At 44.9% G+C, this 24,187-nt stretch overlaps 1 protein-coding gene across 1 annotated transcript in view; it reads left to right on the top strand.

Annotated features, from left to right (window-relative positions):
* The window catches only part of LOC126144686 (farnesol dehydrogenase-like), a 57,304-nt gene that overhangs the window by 10,135 nt on the left and 22,982 nt on the right, over positions 1–24,187 (top strand). Inside the window, exons 2-3 of the mRNA XM_049915505.1 lie at positions 3,715–3,877; positions 19,959–20,088. Of these exons, the coding sequence (XP_049771462.1) occupies positions 3,715–3,877; positions 19,959–20,088 (293 nt within the window). The remainder of the gene's footprint in view (positions 1–3,714; positions 3,878–19,958; positions 20,089–24,187) is intronic.

Below are 24,187 nucleotides of genomic sequence, written 5' to 3'. Positions count from 1 at the left end.
GCACACCGGCCTGCAGGCAGTTGCCATCCGCATTACTCTCCCCACTTTTACGTTTTCCTTTTGTACTGTTTACACTCCATCGTCATCTGCCGTTACCAGGGCAGACATGACGCAACTTATTGCTCAGCTACCTGCACCATTTTTGTTAACTGGAGACTTCAATGCCCACCATCCCCTTTGGGGCTCTCCAGCATCCTGCCCGAGGGGCTCCTTGTTAGCAGACCTTTTCAACCAGCTCAATCTTGTCTGCCTCAATACTGGCGCCCCTACTTTTCTTTCGGACACATCTCACACCTATTCCCATTTAGACCTCTCTATATGTACTCCCCAACTTGCACGCCGGTTTGAGTGGTATGCACTTTCCGATACATATTCGAGCGACCACTTCCCGTGTGTTATCCATCTCCTGCAGCATACCCCCTCTCCGTGCTCCTCTAGTTGGACCATCTCCAAAGCAGACTGGGGGCTCTTCTCTTCCAGGGCGACCTTTCAGGATCAAACCTTCACAAGCTGCGATCGTCAGGTCGCACACCTCACGGAAGTCATTCTCGCTGCTGCTGAATATTCCATCCCTCACCCTACTTCTTCTCCACGTCGTGTACCGGTCCCCTGGTGGACCGCAGCATGTAGAGACGCTTTACGTGCTCGTTGACGTGCTTTACGCACATTTAAACGCCACCCTACAGTGGCGAATTGTATCAATTATAAACGATTACGTGCTCAGTGTCATCGTATTACCAAAGAAAGCAAGAAAGCCAGCTGGGCTGCTTTCACAAGCACCTTCAACAGTTTTACTCCTTCTTCTGTTGTCTGGGGTAGCCTGCGCCGGCTATCTGGCACTAAGGTCCACTCACCAGTTTCTGGCTTGAAGGTCGCGAATGACGTCCTTGTGGCCCCTGAGGCTGTCTCCAATGCGTTCGTCCGCTTTTTCGCAGAGGTTTCGAGCTCCGCTCATTACCACCCTGCCTTCCTCCCCCGCAAACAGGCAGAGGAGGCTAGGCCACCTAACTTCCGCTCCTCGAATTGTGAAAGTTATAATGCCCCATTCACCATGCGGGAACTCGAAAACGCACTTGGCCGATCACGGTCCTCCGCTCCAGGGCCTGATTCTATTCATATTCAGATGCTGAAGAACCTTTCTCCTGCGGGTAAAGGTTTTCTTCTTCGTACATACAATCACATCTGGATTGAGGGACATGTTCCCGCATGCTGGCACGAGTGTATTGATGTCCCGATTCCTAAGCCGGGGAAGGACAAGCACTTGCCTTCCAGTTATCGACCTATCTCGCTTACCAGCTGTGTCTGTAAAGTGATGGAGCGAATGGTTAACTCTCGATTGGTTTGGCTGCTCGAGTCTCGACGCCTACTTACCAATGTACAATGTGGATTTCGTAGGCGCCGCTCTGCTGTTGACCAATTGGTTACCTTGTAGACCTTCATTATGAATAACTCCTTGCGGAAGCGCCCGACCGAGGCTGTGTTCTTTGATTTGGAGAAGGCTTACGACACCTGTTGGAGGGCGGGCATTCTCCGCACCATATATACATGGGGCCTTCGCGGTCGCCTCCCTCTTTTTATTCGTTCCTTTTTTAATGGATCGACAGTTCAGGGTACGTGTGGGTTCTGTCCTGTCAGACACCTTTCGCCAGGAGAATGGGGTGCCACAGGGCTCAGTTTAGAGCGTTGCTCTCTTCGCCATCGCGATCAATCCAATAATGGATTGCCTCCCAGCTGATGTATCAGGCTCCCTTTTTGTGGACGATTTTACCATCTATTGCAGTGCGCAGTGTACACGTGTCGTGGAGCGCTGTCTTCAGCGTTCTCTTGACCGTCTTTACTCCTGGAGTGTCGCCAATGGCTTCCGTTTTTCTGCCGAGAAGACGGTCTGTATTAACTTCTGGCGCTACAAAGAGTTTCTCCCACCGTCCTTACGACTCGGTCCCGTTGCTCTCCCAATCGTGGAGACAACCAAATTTTTAGGCCTTACATTTGACAGGAAACTTAGCTGGTCTCCACATGTCATATTTGGCCGCCCGTTGTACCCGTTCTTTAAATGTCCTCCGTGTTCTCAGTGGTATGTCGTGGGGAGCGGATCGAACCGTCCTACTTCGTCTATATCGGTCGATCGTCCGCTCCAAGCTGGATTATGGGAGCTTTGTATACTCCTCTGCACGGCCATCCATCTTACGCCGCCTCAACTCCATACAACATCGGGGTTTACGACTTGCGATCGGAGCATTTTATACTAGTCCCGTAGAGAGCCTTCATGCTGACGCTGGTGAATTGCCACTCACCTACCGGCGCGATATACTGCTTTGTCGGTATGCCTGTCGGCTACTGTCAATGCCCGACCATCCGTCTTATCGTTCCTTTTTTGAAGACTCTCTCGACCGTCAATACGGGTTGTATGTCTCTGCCCTGCTACCCCCTGGAGTTCGCTTTCGTCGCCTCCTTCAACACCTTAATTTTTCACTCCCTGCAACCTTTCGAGTGGGCGAGAGCCACACGCCACCTTGGCTCCAGGCTCAGGTCCGTGTTCACCTTGACCTCAGCTCGCTCCCAAAAGAGGTTACCCCCGGTTCGGTCTACCACTCCCGTTTTTTGGAACTTCGTTCGAAGTTCATCAACATGACTTTCATTTATACAGATGGCTCTAAGACCAATGACGGGGTCGGGTGTTCCTTTATTGTCGGGGCACAAAGTTTCAAATACCGGCTGTTCTTTACATCTGCCGCCACCGACATTCTGCTTATGTCATCTGCTCCGACTCCCTGAGCGCCATCCAGAGCCTCAGTGATCCGTACCCGGTTCACCCTTTCGTACACCGGATCCAACGCTCTCTTCAGCAGCTGGTGGACGTCGGTTCTCCGGTTAGCTTTATGTGGGTTCCTGGCCATGTCGGTATCCCTGGGAACGAAGCTGCAGATGCTGCGGCCAAGGCTGCGGTCCTCCAGCCTCGGACAGCTTCTTGTTGTGTCCCTTCGTCCGATTTTAGCAGGGTCATTTGTCGGCGCATTTTATCGCTGTGGCATGCCGATTGGGCTGCCCTTAAAGACAACAAGCTTCGGGCCTTAAAACCTCTTCCCGTGGCTTGGACGTCCTCCTCACGCTCTTCTCGGCGGGAGGAGGTAGTTTTGGCCCGGTTAAGAATTGGACACTGCCGGTTCAGCCATCGCCATCTGCTGACGGCTGCGCCGGCGCCGTTCTGCCCATGTGGGCACTTGCTGACGGTTCGACACATTTTAATGTCCTGTCCAGATTTTAATACACTGCGCCTAGATCTTAACCTGCCAAGTACTTTCGATGCCATTTTAGCGGATGACCCACGAGCAGCTGCTCGTGTTCTTCGTTTTATGAATTTGACAAACCTCTCTAAGGACATTTGATGATGCTGTTTTTTAATCCTATGCCTGTCAGTCTGTCTTTTATCGTGTTTTCCCTTTTAGTTGTTGTTGTCAACTTGTGCCTCGCGGTGCATTCTTAGAGTAGTCAGGGCGCTAATGACCTTTGACGTTGTGCGCCCTAAAACCACAAAAAAGTCAGGAATTACAACAAAGAAAATCAAATTTACATAAGGTTGACAGATTTCCAGAACTACCTATGTGGTGAAAATAGTTTTTAATTCAGAGTAATATATCAAAAGTTGTAAATACAATAAATTAATAAAAATCTTCCTGGCCATTAACGTTTATTCGATGTTTTTCCTGTACATAGGCGTTGGAATTGCCAGATGCTCCAGGGAAGTTGCATGCCATACAAGGGGACGTCACTGATGAAGACAGTATTCTCGCAGCCTTCAAGTGGATAAAGGATAACTTGTCGGGTGTTGACGTCTTGGTCAATAACGCTGGTATCATAGAAGAGAGCGAGCTGACATGTGAGTACAGCGCCTGCCAGAGAGCATAATTCTCTCGGAGCGGCATTTAGTAGTGCCATTGCTTACACTTAGTTTAGTGAGCGAATTTTTGATTGGCCAAAGATAACAGCCAGTGGCTAAGAGCCAATGTCATGACGTACAATTCACAGAATAACATTTATCCCGTCGTAGCTATTTCGTCTAAGTGTGACCTTTTCAGCATCGAACTGACATTGCCTGAAAATGGTCTTCAATTAGTAATGACTCACTTTTTCTGAAAGCAACTTGGTTTTATTACTTTCCAATACATCACATTATTCCTCACCCTAATTTTCAATATAATTTTGTTCCATGTGACGGCCTTAGTTTACCTTACTGTATACGCACGTTACTGCTCTACAGGTGGACATACGAGCCAATTTCCTGATGTATCAATAACCTCCCCAGCGACGTACTATTCCCCGCGAGTGCATCCTTTCAACCAGATGGAAGTCGGAAGGTACGAGATCTGTGCTGAAGGGTGGATGAGGAACAGTCCACTGAAGTTATATCAGATTCTCTTGGGCGCACAGACTTCAGGCCTTCAGTTGTCATGGAGTAGTTCTGCATTTTTGTGGCGATGAACACACTAAAGTCGCATCTTCTGTTTCCTGAGGGTAGCACAATAAACTTCAGAACTCATTGTCGCACCATGAGGAACATCAAACAGAAGAAATTCTTTCCCCCAGGGGGGTCCACAACTCTTTTGTGGATACGTGCATACCGAGCACGTGACCCTGGGCTAATGTGGCCTTCCTTCCTTTCTGGGCTGCATATCTTCCCTTTCTGCATCCTTCCCCATCCCCCATCTTCGCTCCCCCCCCCCCTCACCTCCGCCTCTTTCCTTCCCTTTGTCCCCCTCTGGGAGTATGTTTTGTAACTACATCCAGAGACAGACGCTCGAAACTGTAACAAATTCTTTGCTTTCTCTGCTTGCAAGTCTTCGTCCTTCCTTTGTCCTTCTTTTCCTTACCTCTTCTCTTTGCCCTTTTCTCCGCTGCGGCGTTTGAGACCACTTCTTTTCTTTTCCTTTCTCTTTTCCTCCCTGTGCGTGTCTGAAGGTCGAACCATGCATTTCCATGCGTAGCCGGTGACGGGGTAACGCGTCATTCCCCGCCCCGGTTAGACAGGTAGGACACGTACGTACCCCCTGGTAACGGCCAGGCCCAGGGAGAGGTGATTACCCGAGCTGATAACTTCCGAAAGTGCCGATTGGTCCCTCCGTCCGTTTGTCGGGAGGTGTGACCTGAGGTATGAACAATCACCTAAGGCGGGAGTGCCCTCAGTGAGGGCCCCTACAAGGGAGGAGCGCGCCATCAGAGACGCCGGTAATCATTGGGGATACTTTCGCAATGGTTTCCTCATCTTCTATGTAAGCTCACAAGCGTAAGTTCAAAGAGTCTCAGCCACAGACGGTTCTTCCATCGTTGCCACAGTTCCTTGTTGTTTCTTGGTCTGACGAATGTCACGACTTCTCCACGGTCAACCCCTTCATAATTCAGAAAGGTGTCGACGCAATTGCAGGTCCTGTAAAGTCTTGCTCCAGATTACGAAATGGCACCTTGTTGTTAGAAACAGTCAGTGCCTTCCAGGCACAAAAATTGCTGCGTACTTCACTGCTACACACCTTCCCTGTCTGGGTGGAACCGCACCGTACTTCACATTCATCACGTGGGGTCGTTTATACACGCCTCCTCGACGGATTGTCAGACGAGAAAATTCAACACTACCTGTCTCAACACGGCGTAACGGCCGTTCATAGTCACGAAAAGGGTTGACACGAACATCATTCCAACTCGTACTACCTTCTTTAAATTTGACAAAGTTCAACTCCCATCGAAAATCAAAGCAGGCTATGAGATAATTTCCGTTCGCCCATACATCCCAAACCCTACGCGTTGCTATCTGTCAGCGGTTCAATCACACCAGCCAGTCCTGTTCCAATCCGGCCAAATGTGTTACATGTGGCAAGGATGCCCATGAGGGTGCTTGTCAACCTCCATCCCCTCTTTACATCAACTGTATGGGTGACCATGCTGCTTCCTCTCGAGATTGCCCCATTTTTAAAGACTAAAAGCTCATTCAGGAAATCAGAGTGAAGGAAAAGGTGTCTACCTTCGCTGCTCGAAAATTATTCGCCAGTCGACAGCCCACCGTGCCTCAGACAGGAAAATACAGCACTGTCCTTGCCCCTCCTCGGCCAACAAAGGAGGCGGCCACGCAGACTCGTGACCTTACCTTTAGTGCCACGGTCGTCAGATCGGCCAGCGCAAAGATAGCCCGTTCAACCTCCCCACTTTCGCCTGCCCACTCTATGGCTCACCCTTCATCGGGTTCTGCTAAATCTCGAGCCCAAATGTCAGACTCCAGGACTTCGAAAAAAGAGCATACTCGTGAAGATTTTTTACGTACCCCAACTTCGCAACCATCGGTTCCTCCATCTAAACATCGTTTCCAAGAAGGCTAGTAAGAAACCCAGTTCATCTCCTTCTTCGCCAATGCATGTCTCATCTACAGCACCACCTGGCGGTAATCGCCCTCGGCTGTCTTCTGCGTCGCCGAGGCGCACTGCTGGCGGCCGATCAACCGGCCGATCGCTGATTGCAGGAGCTGCTCCTGAACAACCTATGGATCAGGATCTTCTGCCTTCGGCTGAATGCTATTCCATGCTGTCGGTCGCAAGCTCCGGGCAGTAGCTGAGTTGACGGCAACCTTGGTCACATTCCTCCATTTTCTGTTCACCCTATGTCCATTATCCACTGGAATATCCGCGGCCTTCGAGCCGATCAGGATGAATTATCGATCCTATTACGATCCTACTCGCCAGTAATCTTTTGTCTTCAGGAAACAAATCTGCGTCCCCATGACCGCTTTGTTCTCCCCCATTTTCAGTCCGTCCGATATGACCTCCCCTCTGTTGAAGGCACTCCAGCACATGGACTCGTGATTCTTCTCCATGATACTATCCATTATCACCCAATCCCCTTAAACACTTCCTTCCAAGCTGTCGCTGTCAGCCTTTCCCTTTCTGGATATACCTTTTCTCTTTGTAATGTATACATTCCATCGTCCACACCAATGGCACAAGCTGATCTCCTTCATCTTCTTGGTCAGCTTTCACCCCCCCCCCCACCCTATTTGCTGGTTGGGGACTTCAATGCGCACCACCCGCTTTGGGGATCTCCACATCCTTGTCCGTGTGGCTCACTATTGCTAGACGTCTTCCACCAAGCGGATCTAGTTTGCCTCAACACTGGGGACCCTACATTTTTGTCTGCCTCCACGACAAATTTCTCATTTGGACCTTTCGGTCGGTACTGTTCCGCTAGCTCGGCGCTTCGAATGGTTCGCCCTTGATGACACACACTCGAGTGACCACTTTCTATGTGTCCTCAGACTGCAGCCTCAACTACCATGTATGCGCCCGCGACGCTGGAAGTTTGACCAAGCCGATTGGACACTTTTTCGTCTCTAGTGACATTCGATGACTGTCACTCTCCTAGCGTCGACGATGAGGTCACACACACATTACAGACGTAATTTTTACAGCTGCGGAACATTAAATACCAAGCACCTCCGCATTGCCCCAGCGCCCTCCAGTTCCTTGGTGGAACGCGGCATGCCGTGACGCAATACGTGAGCGGCGACGTGCTCTTCGCGTTTTCCGCCACCATCCTACTTTGGACAACTGTATCCGCTATAAGCAGTTCCTAGCGCGATGCCGTCGTGTCATCCGCGATAGCAAGAAGGCAAGCTGGAAATTCTTTATTAGCTCATTTAACACCTTCACTCCCTCCTCGGAAGTTTGGAGTCGGCTTCGACGGTTCTCAGGCGCGCCTAGTTTCTCCCCGGTCTCTGGGCTCACCGTCGCGCATGATACATTAGTGGACCCCGTCGCAATTTCTAACTCATTGGGTCAACACTTTGCTGAGATTTCGAGCTCTTCAAATTACCCGCCAGCGTTTCTCCCGAAGAAACGTGCAGCGGAAGTGCGACCTCTTGCTTTCTCATCTCAAAATCGCGAAAGCTACAATACTGTTTTCTCCATGCAGGAACTCCAACATGCCCTCTCTTCTTCTCGCTCCTCCGCCCCAGGACCGGATGGTATCCACATCCAAATGTTGCTGCATTTATCATACCATAGTCTGATTTACCTCCTTCGCCTTTATAATCGAATTTGGACCGAAAGTACTTTTCCCAGACGATGGCGGGAAGCTATCGTTTCTCTTCCGAAACCTGGAAAGGACAAACATCTCCCCTCTAGCTATCGCCCCATTTCTCTCACGAGTAGTATATGTAAGGTTTTGGAGCGTATGGCGAATTGACGCTTAGCTTGGTGGCTGGAATCCCGCAGTCTTTTAACACCTGCCCAATGCGGTTTCCGAAAGCATCATTCTACAGTTGACCATCTAGTTGCTCTCTCCACTTATATCATGAACAATTTTCTCCGGAAACGCCAAACAGTAGTAATATTTTTTGATGTGGAGAGAGCATACGATACCTGTTGGAGGACAGGCATCCTCCGCACACTGTTCTCTTGGGGCTTTAGAGGTCGGCTGCCCCTTTTTCTTCACGAATTTATGGCAGAGCGCACATTCAGAGTGCGGGTGAACACCGCTCTCTCCCGTACTTTCCCCCAAGAAAACGGGGTACCCCAGGGCTCCGTGCTGAGTGTTGTACTGTTAGCCATTCCCATAAATCCGATTATGGATTCTCCCCTTCCTAATGTCTAGGGCTCCCTCTTTTTGGACGATTTTGCGATCTACTACAGTTCTCAACGGACCAGCCTTCTTGAACGACGTGTTCAAGGATGTCTCGATCGCCTCCACTCTTGGAGCATCGAAACCGGCTTCCGTTTTTCTCCCAGTAAGACCGTTTGTGTTAATATTTGGCGACGTAAGGAGTTTCTTCCGCCCTCCTTACATCTAGGACCTGTCAACCTTCCGTTTTCGGACGTCGCTAAATTCTTGGGCCTTATGTTTGACAGAAAACTGTGCTGGTCCTCCCACGTTTCCTATCTTTCGGCTCGCTATCTGCGATCCCTCAGTACCTCCGTGTCCTGAATGGTACCTCCTGGGGAGCGGACTGAGTGGTCCTTCTCCGCCTCTATCGCGCCTTAGGGCGCTCGAAATTGGACTGTGGAAGTATAGTTTACTCCTCTGCTCGGCCGTCTATTCTTCGGCGTCTCGATTCTATCCACCACCATGGATTACGTTTAGTGTCTGGAGCTTTTTACACCAGTCCTGTGGAAAGCGTTTATGCTGAGACTGCTGAACCTCCGCTGTCCAATCGGCGAGCAGTCCTTCTGAGTCGTTATGCTAGCCATCTGTCTTCCATGCCTGCAAATCCGGCCCATGACATTTTTTTCGACTTCTTCTTGGATGTAGGGTATGCAGGCCGCCCTTCCTCCCTACTACCCCCGGGAGTCCGCTTCCGTCAACTGCTCCATTCTCTTTCCTTCCGCTTCCCTAAAACCTTCTTGACAACTTGGGGTACAGCACCGCCTTGGCTCCGTCCCCGGATCTGCCTTCTCCGTGACCTTTGTCAGTTTCCCAATGATGGTACCCCTTCACTTGTTTATCGTCGGGCGTTTGCTGCTCTGTGCACAAATGAAGCCACATTTATTTACACTGATGGCTCGAAAACATAGTTAGGTGTAGGGAGTGCCTATATTGTTGGCGACACCCCAAATCGCTTTCGGCTTCCCGACCAGTGTTCGGTTTATACTGCGGAGCTTTACGCTGTTCTCCAGGCTGTCCAATACATCCGCCGCCATCAGCAGATACAGTATGTTATCTGTTCAGATTCTCTCAGCTCTCTCCTCAGTCTCCAAGCTCTCTACCCTGTCCACCCTCTGGTCCACCGGATTCAGGACTGCCTGCGCTTGCTCCATTTGGGGGGCGTCTCTGTGGCGTTCCTCTGGCTCCCAGGACACGTTGGTATCTGTGGCAATGAGGCGGCCGATATAGCGGCCAAGGCTGTAGTCTCTCTTCTTCGGCCAGCTATTAGATTCCCTTCGCCGATCTATGGAGCGTTTTATGTCGTCGTGTTGTTCTTTTATGGCACGCACATTGGTCGACACTTCCTCATAATAAGTTGTGGGACGTGAAAGCTCTTCCCTGTGCTTGGTCCTCTTCCTCCCGAACGCGTCATCGGGAGGAGGTAATTTTAACTAGACTCCGGATAGGGCACTGTCTTTTTAGCCATAGACATCTTTTAAGCGGCGATCCTCCCCCACTCTGTCCCCCACTGCTCTCAGCTGTGGACAGTAAGACACCTTTTAATTGAGTGCCCCTATTTTACTCCGTTACGCTCCCGTCTACAGCTGTCGCCTGATATATCGTCCATTTTAGCAGATGACATGCACTCGGCCGATCGCATTCTCGAGTTAATTAGTGCCAGTGAGATGACGTCAGTCATTTGAAGCTCTTTTTGGGGACAACCAACCCCTTTCTGTAGTGTATTTTTAAGCTTTCCTTCTGCTTTTAGTTTCTCCAATTTTTTGAGTTTCGTTCCCATTGCTGCTGCTTTCCATTTTCGTTTTTTACCGTTTCCTAAGTCACAGACCGGGCGCTAATGACCATAGCAGTTTTGCGCCCTAAAAAACCAAAACAAAAAAATTAGTGCTCAAACCCGGCAAATACCGGCTCGATGTGGACAGCTGTCGGCCCACCAGCCTCACCAACGTTCTTTGTAAGCTGTTAGAACGTATAGTAAGTCGGTGGTTGTGTTGGGTCAAGGAGTCACGTGGCCTACTGGCGCCAAGGTCGCTCTACCACTGGTACTGTAGTTTCCTTAGTCTGCTATCTAGGCTGCTGTCTTCTTTGAGTTACGAAAAGCTTACAACGCGACCTGGCGACATATCCTTGCCACTTTATATGATTGGGATCTCCGGGGGCTCACTCCCGATTTTTATCAAATTTCTTATAGCTCAGTACTTTCCACATCAAAGTTGGTGCCTTCCATAGTCCTGTCTCCCCCCACCCCCCCCCCCCCCACCACCCCTGTCATGGAGATGGTGGTCCCGCAGGGCTCTGTATTTAGTGTATCTGCTTTTGGTGGCCATGAAGTCTAGCATCAGCTGTCGGGTCATTTGTCTCACCTTATATGTATGCAGACGACTTAAACAGAAGTCGTCTGCTCCGCCACTACTGGTGTTGCTTAGCAGTCCTACAGGTTTATTACATCAGCATAAACAGCTATTGGTAAGAATTTTCAACAGTCAGCAGATATTTTAACTCTACCCAATTTTAACTCGGTCAATGTGAAATGTCAGCTATCTTTATTGCTTCAAAATATTCGAGGAGTGAGAAATAAAATTAATGAATTAACTATCTGCATAGATGAATTAGTCTTCAAACCCAGCTGACATAATCTGCCTCTCTGAACATCATGTGACCACTGGTATAGAACTTTCAAATGTTACAGGGTTTAGGTTAGCATCTCACTTTTGTAGATCAGAAATGGAGAGAGGAGTTGCTACATTCATCAGGAACTGTCGTAAATTTAAGAACATAGACATTCATAAATTTTGCCTAGAACAGCATATGAAAGCATGTGCAACAGAATTAGAATTTCACAAAAAATCCTTCATAATATTGTGTATCGAGCACCTGCAGGTAACTTTAATCTGTTTGTAAACCACCTTGAAGCTGTACTGGCCCATTTAACAACCAAAAACAAAGAAATAGTGGTTGTTGGTGATTTCAATGTAGATATCCTTAAAGACTCTACCAATAAGAACTTATTTGAGTTAGTAACACTATCATTCAACTTAATTCTCACTGTAAAGTTCCCCACTAGGTAGCCACTTGCTCACAGACAGCCATTGATAACATATTTATAGAAAAGTCCAATGAACAAAATCATATTACAAAACCAATAGTCAATGCCCTCTCAGACCATGACATGCAGTTCCTTCTGTTAAATGTTAATACTGGACAGGATATAAAATCTGTTAAATCTGAGCTCAAGAGGGTACACAATCAGCCAAAAATTGATTATTTTAGGACACTCCTCAGAGACATTCACTGGACTGATGTTTACAGTGCTCATGGCAGGAATGAAAAATATAACACTTTTGCTAATAAAGTGCTTACCTTATTCGAACACGGTTTCCCCCAAAATTTACCAAGGTTAGAACAGTCTACAAAGAAGCAATGGATTACTCAAGGAATAGAGGTATCTTGTAAAACAAAAAGAAAACTGTATCTGTCAATCCAAAACAGTTCTGATGTTGTTGCTATTGCTCATTACAAGAAATACTGCAAAATGTTGGAGACTGTAATACAGATTTCAAAGCAAATGTATTACAAGTAAAAGATAGTCATATCAGATAGCAAAATAGACAATATGGGATATAGTGAAGGAGACCGGTAGAACCAGACATGAAGAGGAACAAATAGCATAAAGAGTAAATGATATATTGGTGACTGTCTATAGTGTTGCAGAACTTTTTAACAAACATTTTATAACTGTTACTGAAAAGATGGGGTTGTCAGGTTCTGTAGATGCTGCTATGGAATACCTCAGACCAGACATTTAAAGTTACTTCCATAATATGAATTTGACCCTCACTACCCCAACAGAAATAATGTCCATCATAAAATCTTTAAAATCAAAAACATCTAGTGGGTATGATGAAATATCAACAAAGTTAAAGAATGTGATTCTGAGCTAAGTAACATATTAAGCTATCTGTGTAACCAGTCATTTATCAGTGGACTATTTCCTGAATGGCTGAAATATGCTGAAGTTTAGCCACTGTTTCCGTCCAAATTTACTGTTACCAGCATTCTCAAAAATTTTAGAAAAAGTAATGTACAGTCGGCTTTATAACCATCTTATCTCAAATAAGTCAGTTTGGATTTCTAAAAGGCTCTGATATTGAGAAGGCTATGTACACTTAGTGAAAATGTGCTTAATTCATTAGACAAAAAATTGCAGACAACTGGTATATTTTGTGACCTGTCAAAGGCATTTGACTGTAAATCACAATATCCTTTTAAGTAAATTAGATTATTATAGTGTAACAGAAAATGCTGCAAAATGGTTCATATCTTATATCTCTGGCAGGAAACAAAGGGTGTTATAAGGAAAGAGACAGGTATCAAGCTATCAGGCATCATCCAACTGGGAACTAATTACATGTGGGGTCCTACAAGGTTCCATTTTGGGGCCCCCTTACTTTTTCTTGTGTATATCAATGACCTTTCATCAGTAACATTACCAGATGCCAAGTTAGTTTTGTTTGCCAATGATACAAACATTGCAATAAATAGCAAATAAAGTGTAGTCCTAGAAAGATCGGCTAATAAAATATTTGTGGACATTAATCACTGGTTCCTAGCCAATTTTTTGTCACTAAACATTGAAAAAAAAACCGCACTACATGCACTTCAGAACTTGTAAGGGGTGTCCCACGAGTATGTCTAACATATGACAAGATAGAAGTGGACAGTGTTAAATTCCTGGGATTACAGCTTGATAATAAATTCAACTGGGAGGAGCACACCACAGAACTGCTGAAGTGTCTTAACGAATGTTTCCAATAACAATTTTGTCAGACATAGGAGATATAAAAATGAAAAAGCTGGCATACTATGGTTACTTTCATTCCATAATGTCATATGGGATTATTTTTTGGGGTAATCCATCAAGCTAAGCTAAAGTTTCTGGGCACAAAAACGTGCAGTAAGTTATATGTGGTGTGAACTCAAGAACATCCTGCAGAAGCCTGTTTAGGGAACTAGGGATACTGACTACTGCTTCCCAATATATTTATTCCTTAATGAAATTTGTCATTAAAAATAACTTTTTCAAACCAGCAGCTCAATTCATGGAATCAATTCTAGAAATAATAATAATCTTCAAGGATTTAGTCACTTAGTCCTGCACAAAAAGGTGTGCATTATTCAGGAACACACATTTTCAATAACTTGCCAGCAGCCATAAAAAGCTTTACAACCAATGAAATTCAGTTTAAGAGAAGCCTAAATGATTTATTGGTGGCCAACTCTTACTCCATTGATGAATTTCTCAGTAAAACCAACTGATTTGTGTAAATATATCTAAGTACAATATAACTTCTGCACCATTTCAGTGCAGTATTATGTTCATTGTAAATAAGTAATATAGTAGTTGTATTACATGTCTATTAACTTATAAATAACTAAAAAACTTTAAATTCAGTACATTAGTATTTGTAAAATGACTCATATAGTGGTCATTAAAAAATGACGATCAATCCACTTGGGACCTGTGGAATGGTACATTAGCTTATTTGTTTTAGTTGTAAATATTTGTCATGTATTGTTGTTTTTCTGACATGTTCTACATCCTGGAGGACCTCCTCACTATGTATCAATTGACATGAAAGTAAATCTAATCCAAAAGGGCTCTAGCCCACAGTTTCCAGTTTTCAGCTGCGAAGTCGTGTCATACATTTGTCGGCGTCATAACGTGCATCCGGAACGAGAACTTTACCTTAATGGCCATCCACTCACTGTAGTGGAGACCTATAGATTCTTAGGACTGGTTTTCGACGCCTGATTGACTAAGCATTCTCACCTTCGTCAGCTTAAGCGGAAGTGCTGGCAGCACCTTAATGCCCTCAGGAGGCACAGATAGCTCTACGCTGCTGCAGCTCTACAGAGCCCCTGTTCAATCCCGCCTTGACTATGGGAGTCTGGTTTATGGTTCGGCGGCGCCCTAAGCGTTGCGTTTATTCGACCCAGTCCACTACCGTGGCGTTCACTTAGCGACAGGAGCTTTTAGGATTAGTCTGGTGACCAGCGTCCTTGTGGAAGCTGGAGTCCCTCCATTGAAAGTTAGGCGTGCACAACTGCTCGCCAGTTACGTTGCACACATTCATAGTTCCTGTGAGCATCTGCATTATTGTCTCCTTTCCCAACCGACGGCAGTTCATCTCCCGCATCGGATGCCCAGGTCAGGGCTTAAGATTGCAGTTTGCATCAGATCTCGTCTGTCTGAAGAAGAGTCCATGCCTTTACCATCTATACTCGAAGTCTATTCATGTACACCTCTATGGTGTTCACCTAGGCCGAAGCTTTGCCTGAACTCTTCACATTGACCTAAGAATTCGGTGAACTCTGAAGTTCTCCACTCACTTCCTCTCGAGTCTTGACATGTACTGGGACCATAAACTGGTTTACACTGATGATTCAGTGGCTGATGGTCACATTGATCTGGTGTATGTTCATGGCATGGAGGACATATTGAACAGCACTCCCTGCCATGTGGCTGCAGTATTTTCACTGCAGAGCTGGTAGCAATTTCACGTGGTCTTGAGTGCATCTGCTCATGCCCTGCCAAGTCGTTTCTTCTCTGTACTGACTCCTTGAGCAGCCTACAAGCTATCGACCAGTTCTACCCCCACCATCATTTGATAGCAACCATCCAGGAGTCCATCTATGCACTGGAATGGTCCAGTTGTTCCGTGGTGTTTGTGTGGACCTCAGGCCATGTTGGAATCACAGGAAATGAACTAGCAGACAGTCTGGCTAAACAGGCTATACGGAAACCGCTTCTGGAGACCAGCATCCCTGTAAATGACCTGTGATCATTATTACGCCGCAAGGTTTTTCAGCTTTGGGAAACTGATTGGCATAGTCTCAGTAAGCACAACAAACTGTGTCATTAAGGAGACTACAAATGTGTGGAAGACCTCCATGCAGGCCTCTCGCACGGATTCTGTGGTTCTACTGGCTCCGCATTGGCCATATGCGGCTCACATGGCTACCTCCTCCGTCGCGAGGACCCACCTTATTACAGCTCACATGATTGTTGTCCACATCTTGCTGGACTGCCCAATTCTAGCCCCTCTGCGGCGGACTTTTAACCTTCCCAGCACCCTACCTTCGGTGTTGGGTGACAGTGCCTCAACAGCAGATTTAGTTGTATGTTTTATTCGTGAGGGGTTTTTTATAGTACCATCTAAGGGTGGGCATTTAGCCTTCTGAGGCCGCCACCCTCCCTCCATTTTAACTCTGTCCCACTTTCTTTGCATTTGTTTGCCTTGGTGGCCGTCTTTCTCCCTACATGTGTTCATCTCGCCTTGTTTTTTTGGGGTGGACATTTTGTGTTGCAGAGTGGCTGGTTCATCCTCTTTATTATTGTGATCAACCAGCCCAGACCATCTGCTCTATGGTTTTAATACCTTCTGCTGTTAGTTGTGTTTTCCCCGTTTTTTGTTCCATTCGTTTTTAGATGTGGTTCCCAATTCCTTTCCCTTTTACTTTCTCAAACGTACCTTGGGTGTTTTTTACCTTGAGCCTTGCTTGCGTCAGGAGCAAGGGACTGATGACCCTGTACTTCGGCCCCTTTATACCTCAAACCAACAAACAGTGGCTAGACTGGACTGAAAAAATTGGACTTCGTAAAAATTTTGGCTTTGTACAGGCACAGAGTACCGTGCAATTTATCGCCCAACAAACCAAACATTATAATCATATTGTTAGGGACAAATGTCAACGGACAGTGCAAACTGCAGGAGGAAGTGCTGCTGGGCAGTGTCAGGGCTTAACCCACAGACAGGCAAAGAAAAGATACGAAACCGCGGCAGATACGAAAACCACGACTAATTGTAACAAGCGTGTGGGATCTGTCATCTGTCCTGTAAGTTGATTTGCATAGTTTTGTACAGTTGTCTGTTCTGGCGCTTCTACGAATTTTGTCGCTATTGAGACTACTATAGTCAGCAGGTGCATTCCCTTTGATAATTACTTTTGGCGGTACATAAACTAAAGAAACTTCATCCCTATAACATGTAGGATTTCTGTCACGGTCGATACTGATGTTCTTGACTGGTTTCATGTTTAGTTCAAATGATTAACGATTTCAATCTTAAAATAAATAACATGCCAAGGTAGTGAATATGCACGAGATAGTCTTGATGGTCTCGCTAACTTCACATTTTTCATTTAGTCAACTGCCACTTTCACAATTGGTTTTGATCATCTGATGACTTTACTAGACTATAAACGACAGCACCATCTGCAGTCTAATAGGGCTGCTCAGATTGTCTCCTAAATCGGTAATGTAGATCAGGAACTACAGAGTGCCTATAAAACTTCCTTGGGAAACGTCAGGTATTACTCGTACTTCTGTTTTACTCGATGACTTTCCGTTAGTTATTACTGTGAGCCATCTGACAGCAAATCACGAATCCCGTCACATAACTAAGACGATACTCCATAGGAACGCAATTTGACAAGAAGTCGCTTACGAGAAAAGGTGTCGAACACTAATTGAAAATCTAAAAATATAGAATAAATTTGGCATTCCCTGTTGACAAACCCATTACTTCGTGAGGATGAAGAGTTAATTGTGTTTTACAAGGTCAATATTTCCTGACTTTTGGTTATTTGCCAATCGTTTTCTTAGGGATGATTGATAATGTTAGAGCACAGTATATGTTCCAAAATCCTACGGGAGATAGTCAGTGATATGGGTCTAGAATTCAGCGGATTACTCTTATGTCCTTTATTGGGTATTGGTGTGACATGGGCAGCTTTCCAGCCTTTCGGTACAGATGTTTCGGTGAGCTATGGGTTGTGTAAGATTGCTAAGTGTGGCGCTACTCTAAAAGGAAGCTGACTGGTTCGCAATTTGCACCAGAGGTCTAGCCTTCATTAAGTGGTTTAAGCTGCTTCACTAATCATATTGGCAGCTGTTCTTGATTCTAATTCTGGAATACTTATTTCGTAGTCTTTGCTGAAGGAATTTCGGAGAACCGCGTTTAGTAACCGATTTAGTGGCACTGTCATCAATTGCATGGCCATTGTTATCGTATAGTAAAGCTAGTGATTGCATCTTGCCACTTTACATACGACCAGAATTTCTTTGGATTTTCTGCTAGATTGTATCTTGTTGAGCCCACGAGCTAGGAATTAAATTTCCTTAACATCCTATCGTCAAAGGTTACATTCGACTCTTTACTGTGGCTACAATTTTGAATCGGCCATCGCGTGGATTTGTTGAGATGGGCAGCCCATCTGAAATGAGTTGCCCAACCTCGCAACTGCTGAGAATGAGAGCCGTTATAGATTATCATCTTTGTATGAATTTCCATTCGTGATAAATATTCGAAAACAGCGAATTTTGTGATAGTATGTTATTCTTAAATTCTAACGGCACGAGACCACTAAGTGCTGAGTACAAATTTATGTACATGAAGTTAATTTATTTTCGTCGGGTTGACTGCGCACAAATATCCACAAGACTTTCTGCTGCCATTTTATTCCAACGAGTCTGTTTCTTCGCAGCTGTTTGATTTTTCTCGCGTATGGCTTACAGATTTAAAGACCATATTCAGGGAGGACACTTTCTTAGGCATGCTTCATAAATCGAATGCCTTAAGTACAGTCGCTGCCCTTCCACCAATGGGTGGCGCATGCAATGCGTATAGCTACTACAGTGATAATTCGTTTAAAAAATGTAATCGCTCCACATAAGGTTTCGTCTTTTACGTTAGATTAAGAGGACTGTTACTCGTTTCTCCGGCCAAAATTTGTTTCCTCAGCTGGTCATAGGTTAGGGGTACCACTGTCACTTATCGTAACGTAAATATTTGATATTTGTTTTGTAGTTTTCATTTCTCCTAGGCTAAATGCTGTGGAACACGGCTGTTGGTATGGTACTGACTACAGATTTCTCAATTTTTCTTTCGTGCACTCTGATTTCTATCGTAAGTGTGCTAATTTGATGTCTTTCTTAAGTTTCTACTGTGTCTATAAATGTCTGCGTTAGTTTAGACGTAGCTTGCAGTCTGTGTTAGAACCGCCCGTGTCTTGAGTCCAGTAAAATCGCTTGAATTACCAGGCTAGTAAAAACGCGTCAGTGCTTGCGATCGCTTAAGGGGAAACGACAGAGTGACTGTCGCAAAAACTATAGATTTTATTACAGAAGTAGAATGTATATAAATTGAAGAATTATTCCCCAAATTTTATGCGCGAACTCCAGAAAGTAAAGATTCTGTGAGCGTTTGAAGCTGAAGCATACGATGAACTGGAAAGTTACAAACAAAAGACGCCATTGTCACAAGTCGTTATCGATGCTCTCACCCCCATTAATACTGATCTGAGAAAACCCGATTTGCTCGAGCGTTGTTTGCGCGATTTTATTCAAAATGTGAACAAAAGTTTTAATAGTCTCATTCGGAGATACGCTCCAAAAATAACTTCCAGCCGAAGCGAAATTGTCAACATTGCTTCAAATTTGGCCTTATGTCTACTCAGTGTGTGCTATACTACAGTAATGTACATGCAAATGCCTTTCATAGCAAAATCGGCGATGAAATATCTGATTCTATGAAGGTAGACGCCAGCGGCGAAAAGGGCTTAGAGGACGAAAAGGAGGGCTTACCAAGCCAAAGTAGCAGCGGCCATCCACTAGCTGGGGGGATAGTAATTATGGACCAGGCATTGATGACGTCCAGTAAGTTTCAAACTTTGTCCCTCTTTCTGTATGATAAATACCTTTTAAACTTTAAACGCGTTTTTCTCAAAACCGTTTTCGGCATGGTTGTCGTCGCCCTCGCTAAAATTTTCATTCTGTTTAATGATTGTCTCCCTTGAACCAAATTGAATTTTCTTAAATTTTTCGGCAGGAAAAGATGGTCCAAAATTTGCTATTTTTTCAGATATTTATAATTGACCACAAAATTTTTGGAAATCCCTACGATGAACTAAACTCTGTAAGTATGAGGGTGATATGTTAATTTCATGTTTCGGATAACCACAACTGGAGTTACAGCGACAACCGTCGATCTACCTCCTTTCAGAGCTGCCCCGATTACACAGTAAAGACACAAATATTTTCCAATAAAAATGCCAATAAAAACTTCAATGTATACTTTGTACATTGCAGCAAACCCCATTTGTCTACTACATTCCAGTACAGAGGAAAAAATCCTGAATTAGACAAATATTTTCGTCCGTCACCCTGTCGTTCCCCTTAATTGCTTTCACTATACTAGAAATTGTCATTAGTCGATACATTTGTCACGGCTTCCTTCAGCGTAAAACCCTTCTATTTTTTGCAGCTGCACCTACGGATTTGTGGAGACGCGTCCTGGACGTGAATGTGCTGGGTCTGAGCATCTGCACCAGAGAAGCAGTGCAGGACATGTTGGCCAGAGGTGTCGACGACGGCTTCATCATCCACATCAGCAGGTAGGCGCTTCATCACGCATTCTGTATTAGAAAATCATGCGGCAAATCACAGCTCTTAAGTCGATACGTTAGACGGAATACTCGCATTGGTGGTGTAATTAAAGAACAAACGAAAGTTCGTAGCATTTTCCATACGTTTAATAAAAATGATACACATCAGACTTCAGTACTCACAATACAGGGAGTATCAGAAAGAATCATCCGATTTGGCACGTCTGTATTTCTGAAACTAATAAACATACATTGAATTTTTTTATGAATGGGATACTTTTCATACCTTTCCATTGGTGTCAAATATGCCTGCCTCGTGATGACTGGGTGTTGTGTGATGTCCTTAGGTTCGTTAGGTTTAAGTAGTTCTAAGTTCTAGGGGACTGATGACCATAGATGTTAAGTCCCATAGTGCTCAGAGCCATTCCCATTCAAATATGCCCCCTTGAGATGCACGGCATATAGTCAGTGCTGTATTCAAATTGTTCCCACACTGCAGCGAGCATGTCTTGAGTTAGTTTCCACAGCTGCTGTTACCTATGTCCTTGTTAATAACGGAGGCACTCTTTCATAAACCCCCACAAGAAATAATCACATAGTCAGGTCCGGTGACCTAGGAGGCCAGTAACGTAAGACTGAATCATTCTGTCCAGTGTGAACGATCTAACCTTCAGTAATCCTTCGATTTAAAAATTTCCGCACTTCCAGATGCCAGTGTGGTGTCCCATCCTGTTGGTAAATGAAGTCGTTCGAATCACTCCAAGAATGTGGGAAAGAAAGTTCTCAAGCATTTCGAGATACGTGCTTCCTGTGATGGTGTTCGTGGGAAACAGAAATGGACCGTACACCTTTTTCTGTGAAACTGCAAAAAACACATTAAATTTTGAAGAGTCCCTTATGTTTTACAGCTTCAGTTGGTTGTTCTGTATTCTCACACTGACGGTTCGTCTTTCCATTTAAATGGAATGTTGCCTTGTCACTGAACGCTAAGCATGGAATAAAACTGTCATCCTCCATCTTGCCAAGAACGAAATTACTGAACCCCACATGTTGCCACTTTCATGAGAAGCTTGGGGTAGCTGAATTTTGTATGGTTTCATGTGTAAACGTCGACGCAACAAACCCCACACACACATCGGGGGTATGTTGAGCTGTCTAGCTGGATGACTAACGGATTTCTGCGAACTGCTTGTGAAACTGGCGGATGCGTTTGTCTGACATTCGGGGACAGCCCGGCGATTTGCCTTTAAACAACCAACCTGTTTCTCGGAATTCCTCGTGCCAACGTCTAATGCTCTGTGCTGTAAGAGGATCCGCACCATATCGAGTACGAAAGTAAGGCTGAACAGTTATTACTGACCCACACTGCGCGAAAAGAACACACAATGCTTTCTGTTGTTAAGACACAATTTTTACTAGAACTGAACTGAAGTGGGCGCACGATGCTACCTACGGGGAAACCATGTAAAACTAGTTTGCTCTTGTCAACGGTACGTTGTTCATGCTCATGTCCAAAATAAGTTGATTTTTAAAATCGGATGATTTTTTTGAGGACTCTGTATATTATTTCATTATTTAAGTCTGCCAATGCTGGGGTAACTTTAAGATTCCGCGAATGTAGAAATCACGTAGAACTTTTCGGGCCATATTAGGAGCGCATTTTCATCAGGAAAGAAAGGTTGTTAGACAGAACGGAAAAGACGAAAATCTGAGGGCGCAAGTTCAGGTGAAAGTGGAGTGGGTGGAGAATGACTTCAACTCCTGTACAGTGTTTTGTCAGGCAGGATGTGGGTGGACGTTATCGTGGAGTAGTCACTTCTCGCAGTCTTCCTGGTCGTTATCCCTGGACTGAGTCTGCAAGACGTCTTAGTTGTTGAAAGTAAATATCAGCAGTGATGGTTAAACCTCGGGGAAGTAATTCGTAGTACAAAAAACCGTCGTTGTTCCACCAGATGCACAACTTTTTATGGATGCGCACAGGTGTTGCACACGGGCAAATTGATGACATGCAATCAAAGATGCACAAATGATCACCCACTAATTTTTGTGATTTTGGCTTAGAGCGTGCGGTACCCACACACCCGTTTTCTGAATCTACCGCACTGCGTGAAAATGCACTTAGGTGGAATGATTAGTTCACTTTCGACAGTTCTCGAGAACAATGACGTGGATCATTGTGGATTGATGTGTTTAAACGATTTCTTGTGTGGAGAATCATTGTCAAAACGACGAAAACGAGAAAACCATTTTCTTGCATGTTCTATCTAGTGATATTACTCTTTATACATGATGTAAATGTTTTTGGCTGCTTCCTCTACTGTCACCCTCTGTTGAACTCACAGAAGAATGTCGGAAACGCCGAGATTTCTCCACTTGGCATTCCATTTTGTATAATCTGTAGCTCTACTCGCTATCTACAAATGACAGACAATATGTACTCAAACAGCAACAGTGAACTACAAATAAAAAATGCCAATCGATAAACCTGTAGAATCGGAATACAAACATGCGAAAGGAAAACGGAACGAACTTAATCGGCAGTCTAATATATATATAGGGCTTCTCTTGGTGGCTCTATGAATCCTTGGGTAGCTTCAAAAGGCAGCACCAATACTGAACTTAAATGGCGCACTTCATACACAGATTCAAGTAAATATGCATTACAAAGTAAACTACGACCAAACTGTAATTTTTGTAAGAATGACTTCAAAAAGAAAGTTTCATTACTACGGAAAGAAGATTATGCCACGGTTTGGTATTACTGCCTTAAATTTGGCAGATCGTGGTTGGTAACAGAGTTAATAATTCTCTGTTGTAGGGGAGCCACGAGTGCCTGCTTAGGTTTTTCACCTTTGAATACACCAAAGGCGCCAAGATGGGCGTTCTTGACCGTTAGAAGAAGACTGTGCTAACGAACCTAACTCAATTTTGTAGTTCGTCCAAAATTGTGCGAATTAGCACTGTTATGAAGAGTAGAACCTTTTGCTCCGAAATCAAAGGCGTTAAATAGTGTCGACAGCAAGCGCTCTGCAACAGTCGTACCCGATTTCTGCTGCAAGTTAAACGTTTCTGTATCTGGTTCAGTCGCTGTAGACATCGTTCTACTGTTTAGGCGCTATATGGATATGCTTAGCGACTTCAGGTCGATCTAATACTATAGGCTATTTGGAGAATCAATCCATGTTCTTATTGCCCGCTAGTCGTGACAATCGGACCATGTGAAACTAAGATGATTCACCGAGCTTTCTCTCGCAGTCCCTTAAGAGCTATCTCGCATCCAGGCTGTTTTACCACTGACTTTAGTGCCTTTGTTACCGTGTGTGAATTCCGTTATTGATACAGTTGTGGCTTTTTCTTCCCAAACTACAGATGTTGAAAATAGTCTGTAGTCGACTATTATTTCTCTAGTTGTGCTACCCCTTCCCGTCGTTAAGCTGTCAGTGTTGGACCTACTCTCCTGAGATACTGTAGTTACTCACCCCTATGGTAGGAAATAAATTTGATGCCTTAGACTCGTCTAGACGGAGAGGAGGGTAGTGTCAAGTCAGTTTCCAAGCCACATGGAACGCCTCATAACACGGACCTGGTCAAAGTTCAGTACTGGCCAGAATCGATAGGGAGCGTGGTTTGCAGTGATTGTCTTGTTACTTACAGTAGTTCCACACACGTTGTTGTTGAAAGATTTTTCACTGCATTCTGTACTTAATTTTCCACAGGTCCTCTACTAATTGGGTACATAAAAGGCATACGAATACGGCTAAGTTTTTATCTAAGAAGTTAGTCAGCTCCTAAAATTTTCTTCCATAAAAACGGGTTGTTGACTCTGAGAGTACCAAATTTTAAGCGAAGACATGATAGTCGTAAAACAGCTGAGGTATTATAGCAATTTTTGTACAGTATCAGGTGGTCTTACAAAGAATATTGTAAATTAAATACCTTAGTGGCAAGATATATACACAAGTCCATTTACTGACCGATCCATCGCCTAGCCTAAACCGCTAAGAATAGAAACTTGAAATTTGGCGACGTTGTTGATCTTCTACCGTGGGCTTCGTTTCAGAAGGGATTTTTTCGAAATTCCAGACGTAAGGGGGGGGCGAAATATGAC

This window comes from Schistocerca cancellata, chromosome 2 (assembly GCF_023864275.1).
Source record: "Schistocerca cancellata isolate TAMUIC-IGC-003103 chromosome 2, iqSchCanc2.1, whole genome shotgun sequence".
Taxonomy (NCBI): Eukaryota; Metazoa; Arthropoda; class Insecta; order Orthoptera; family Acrididae; genus Schistocerca; species Schistocerca cancellata.
Note: the sequence above shows the minus strand (reverse complement) of the source record. Positions and strands in the feature narration are given on the sequence as shown.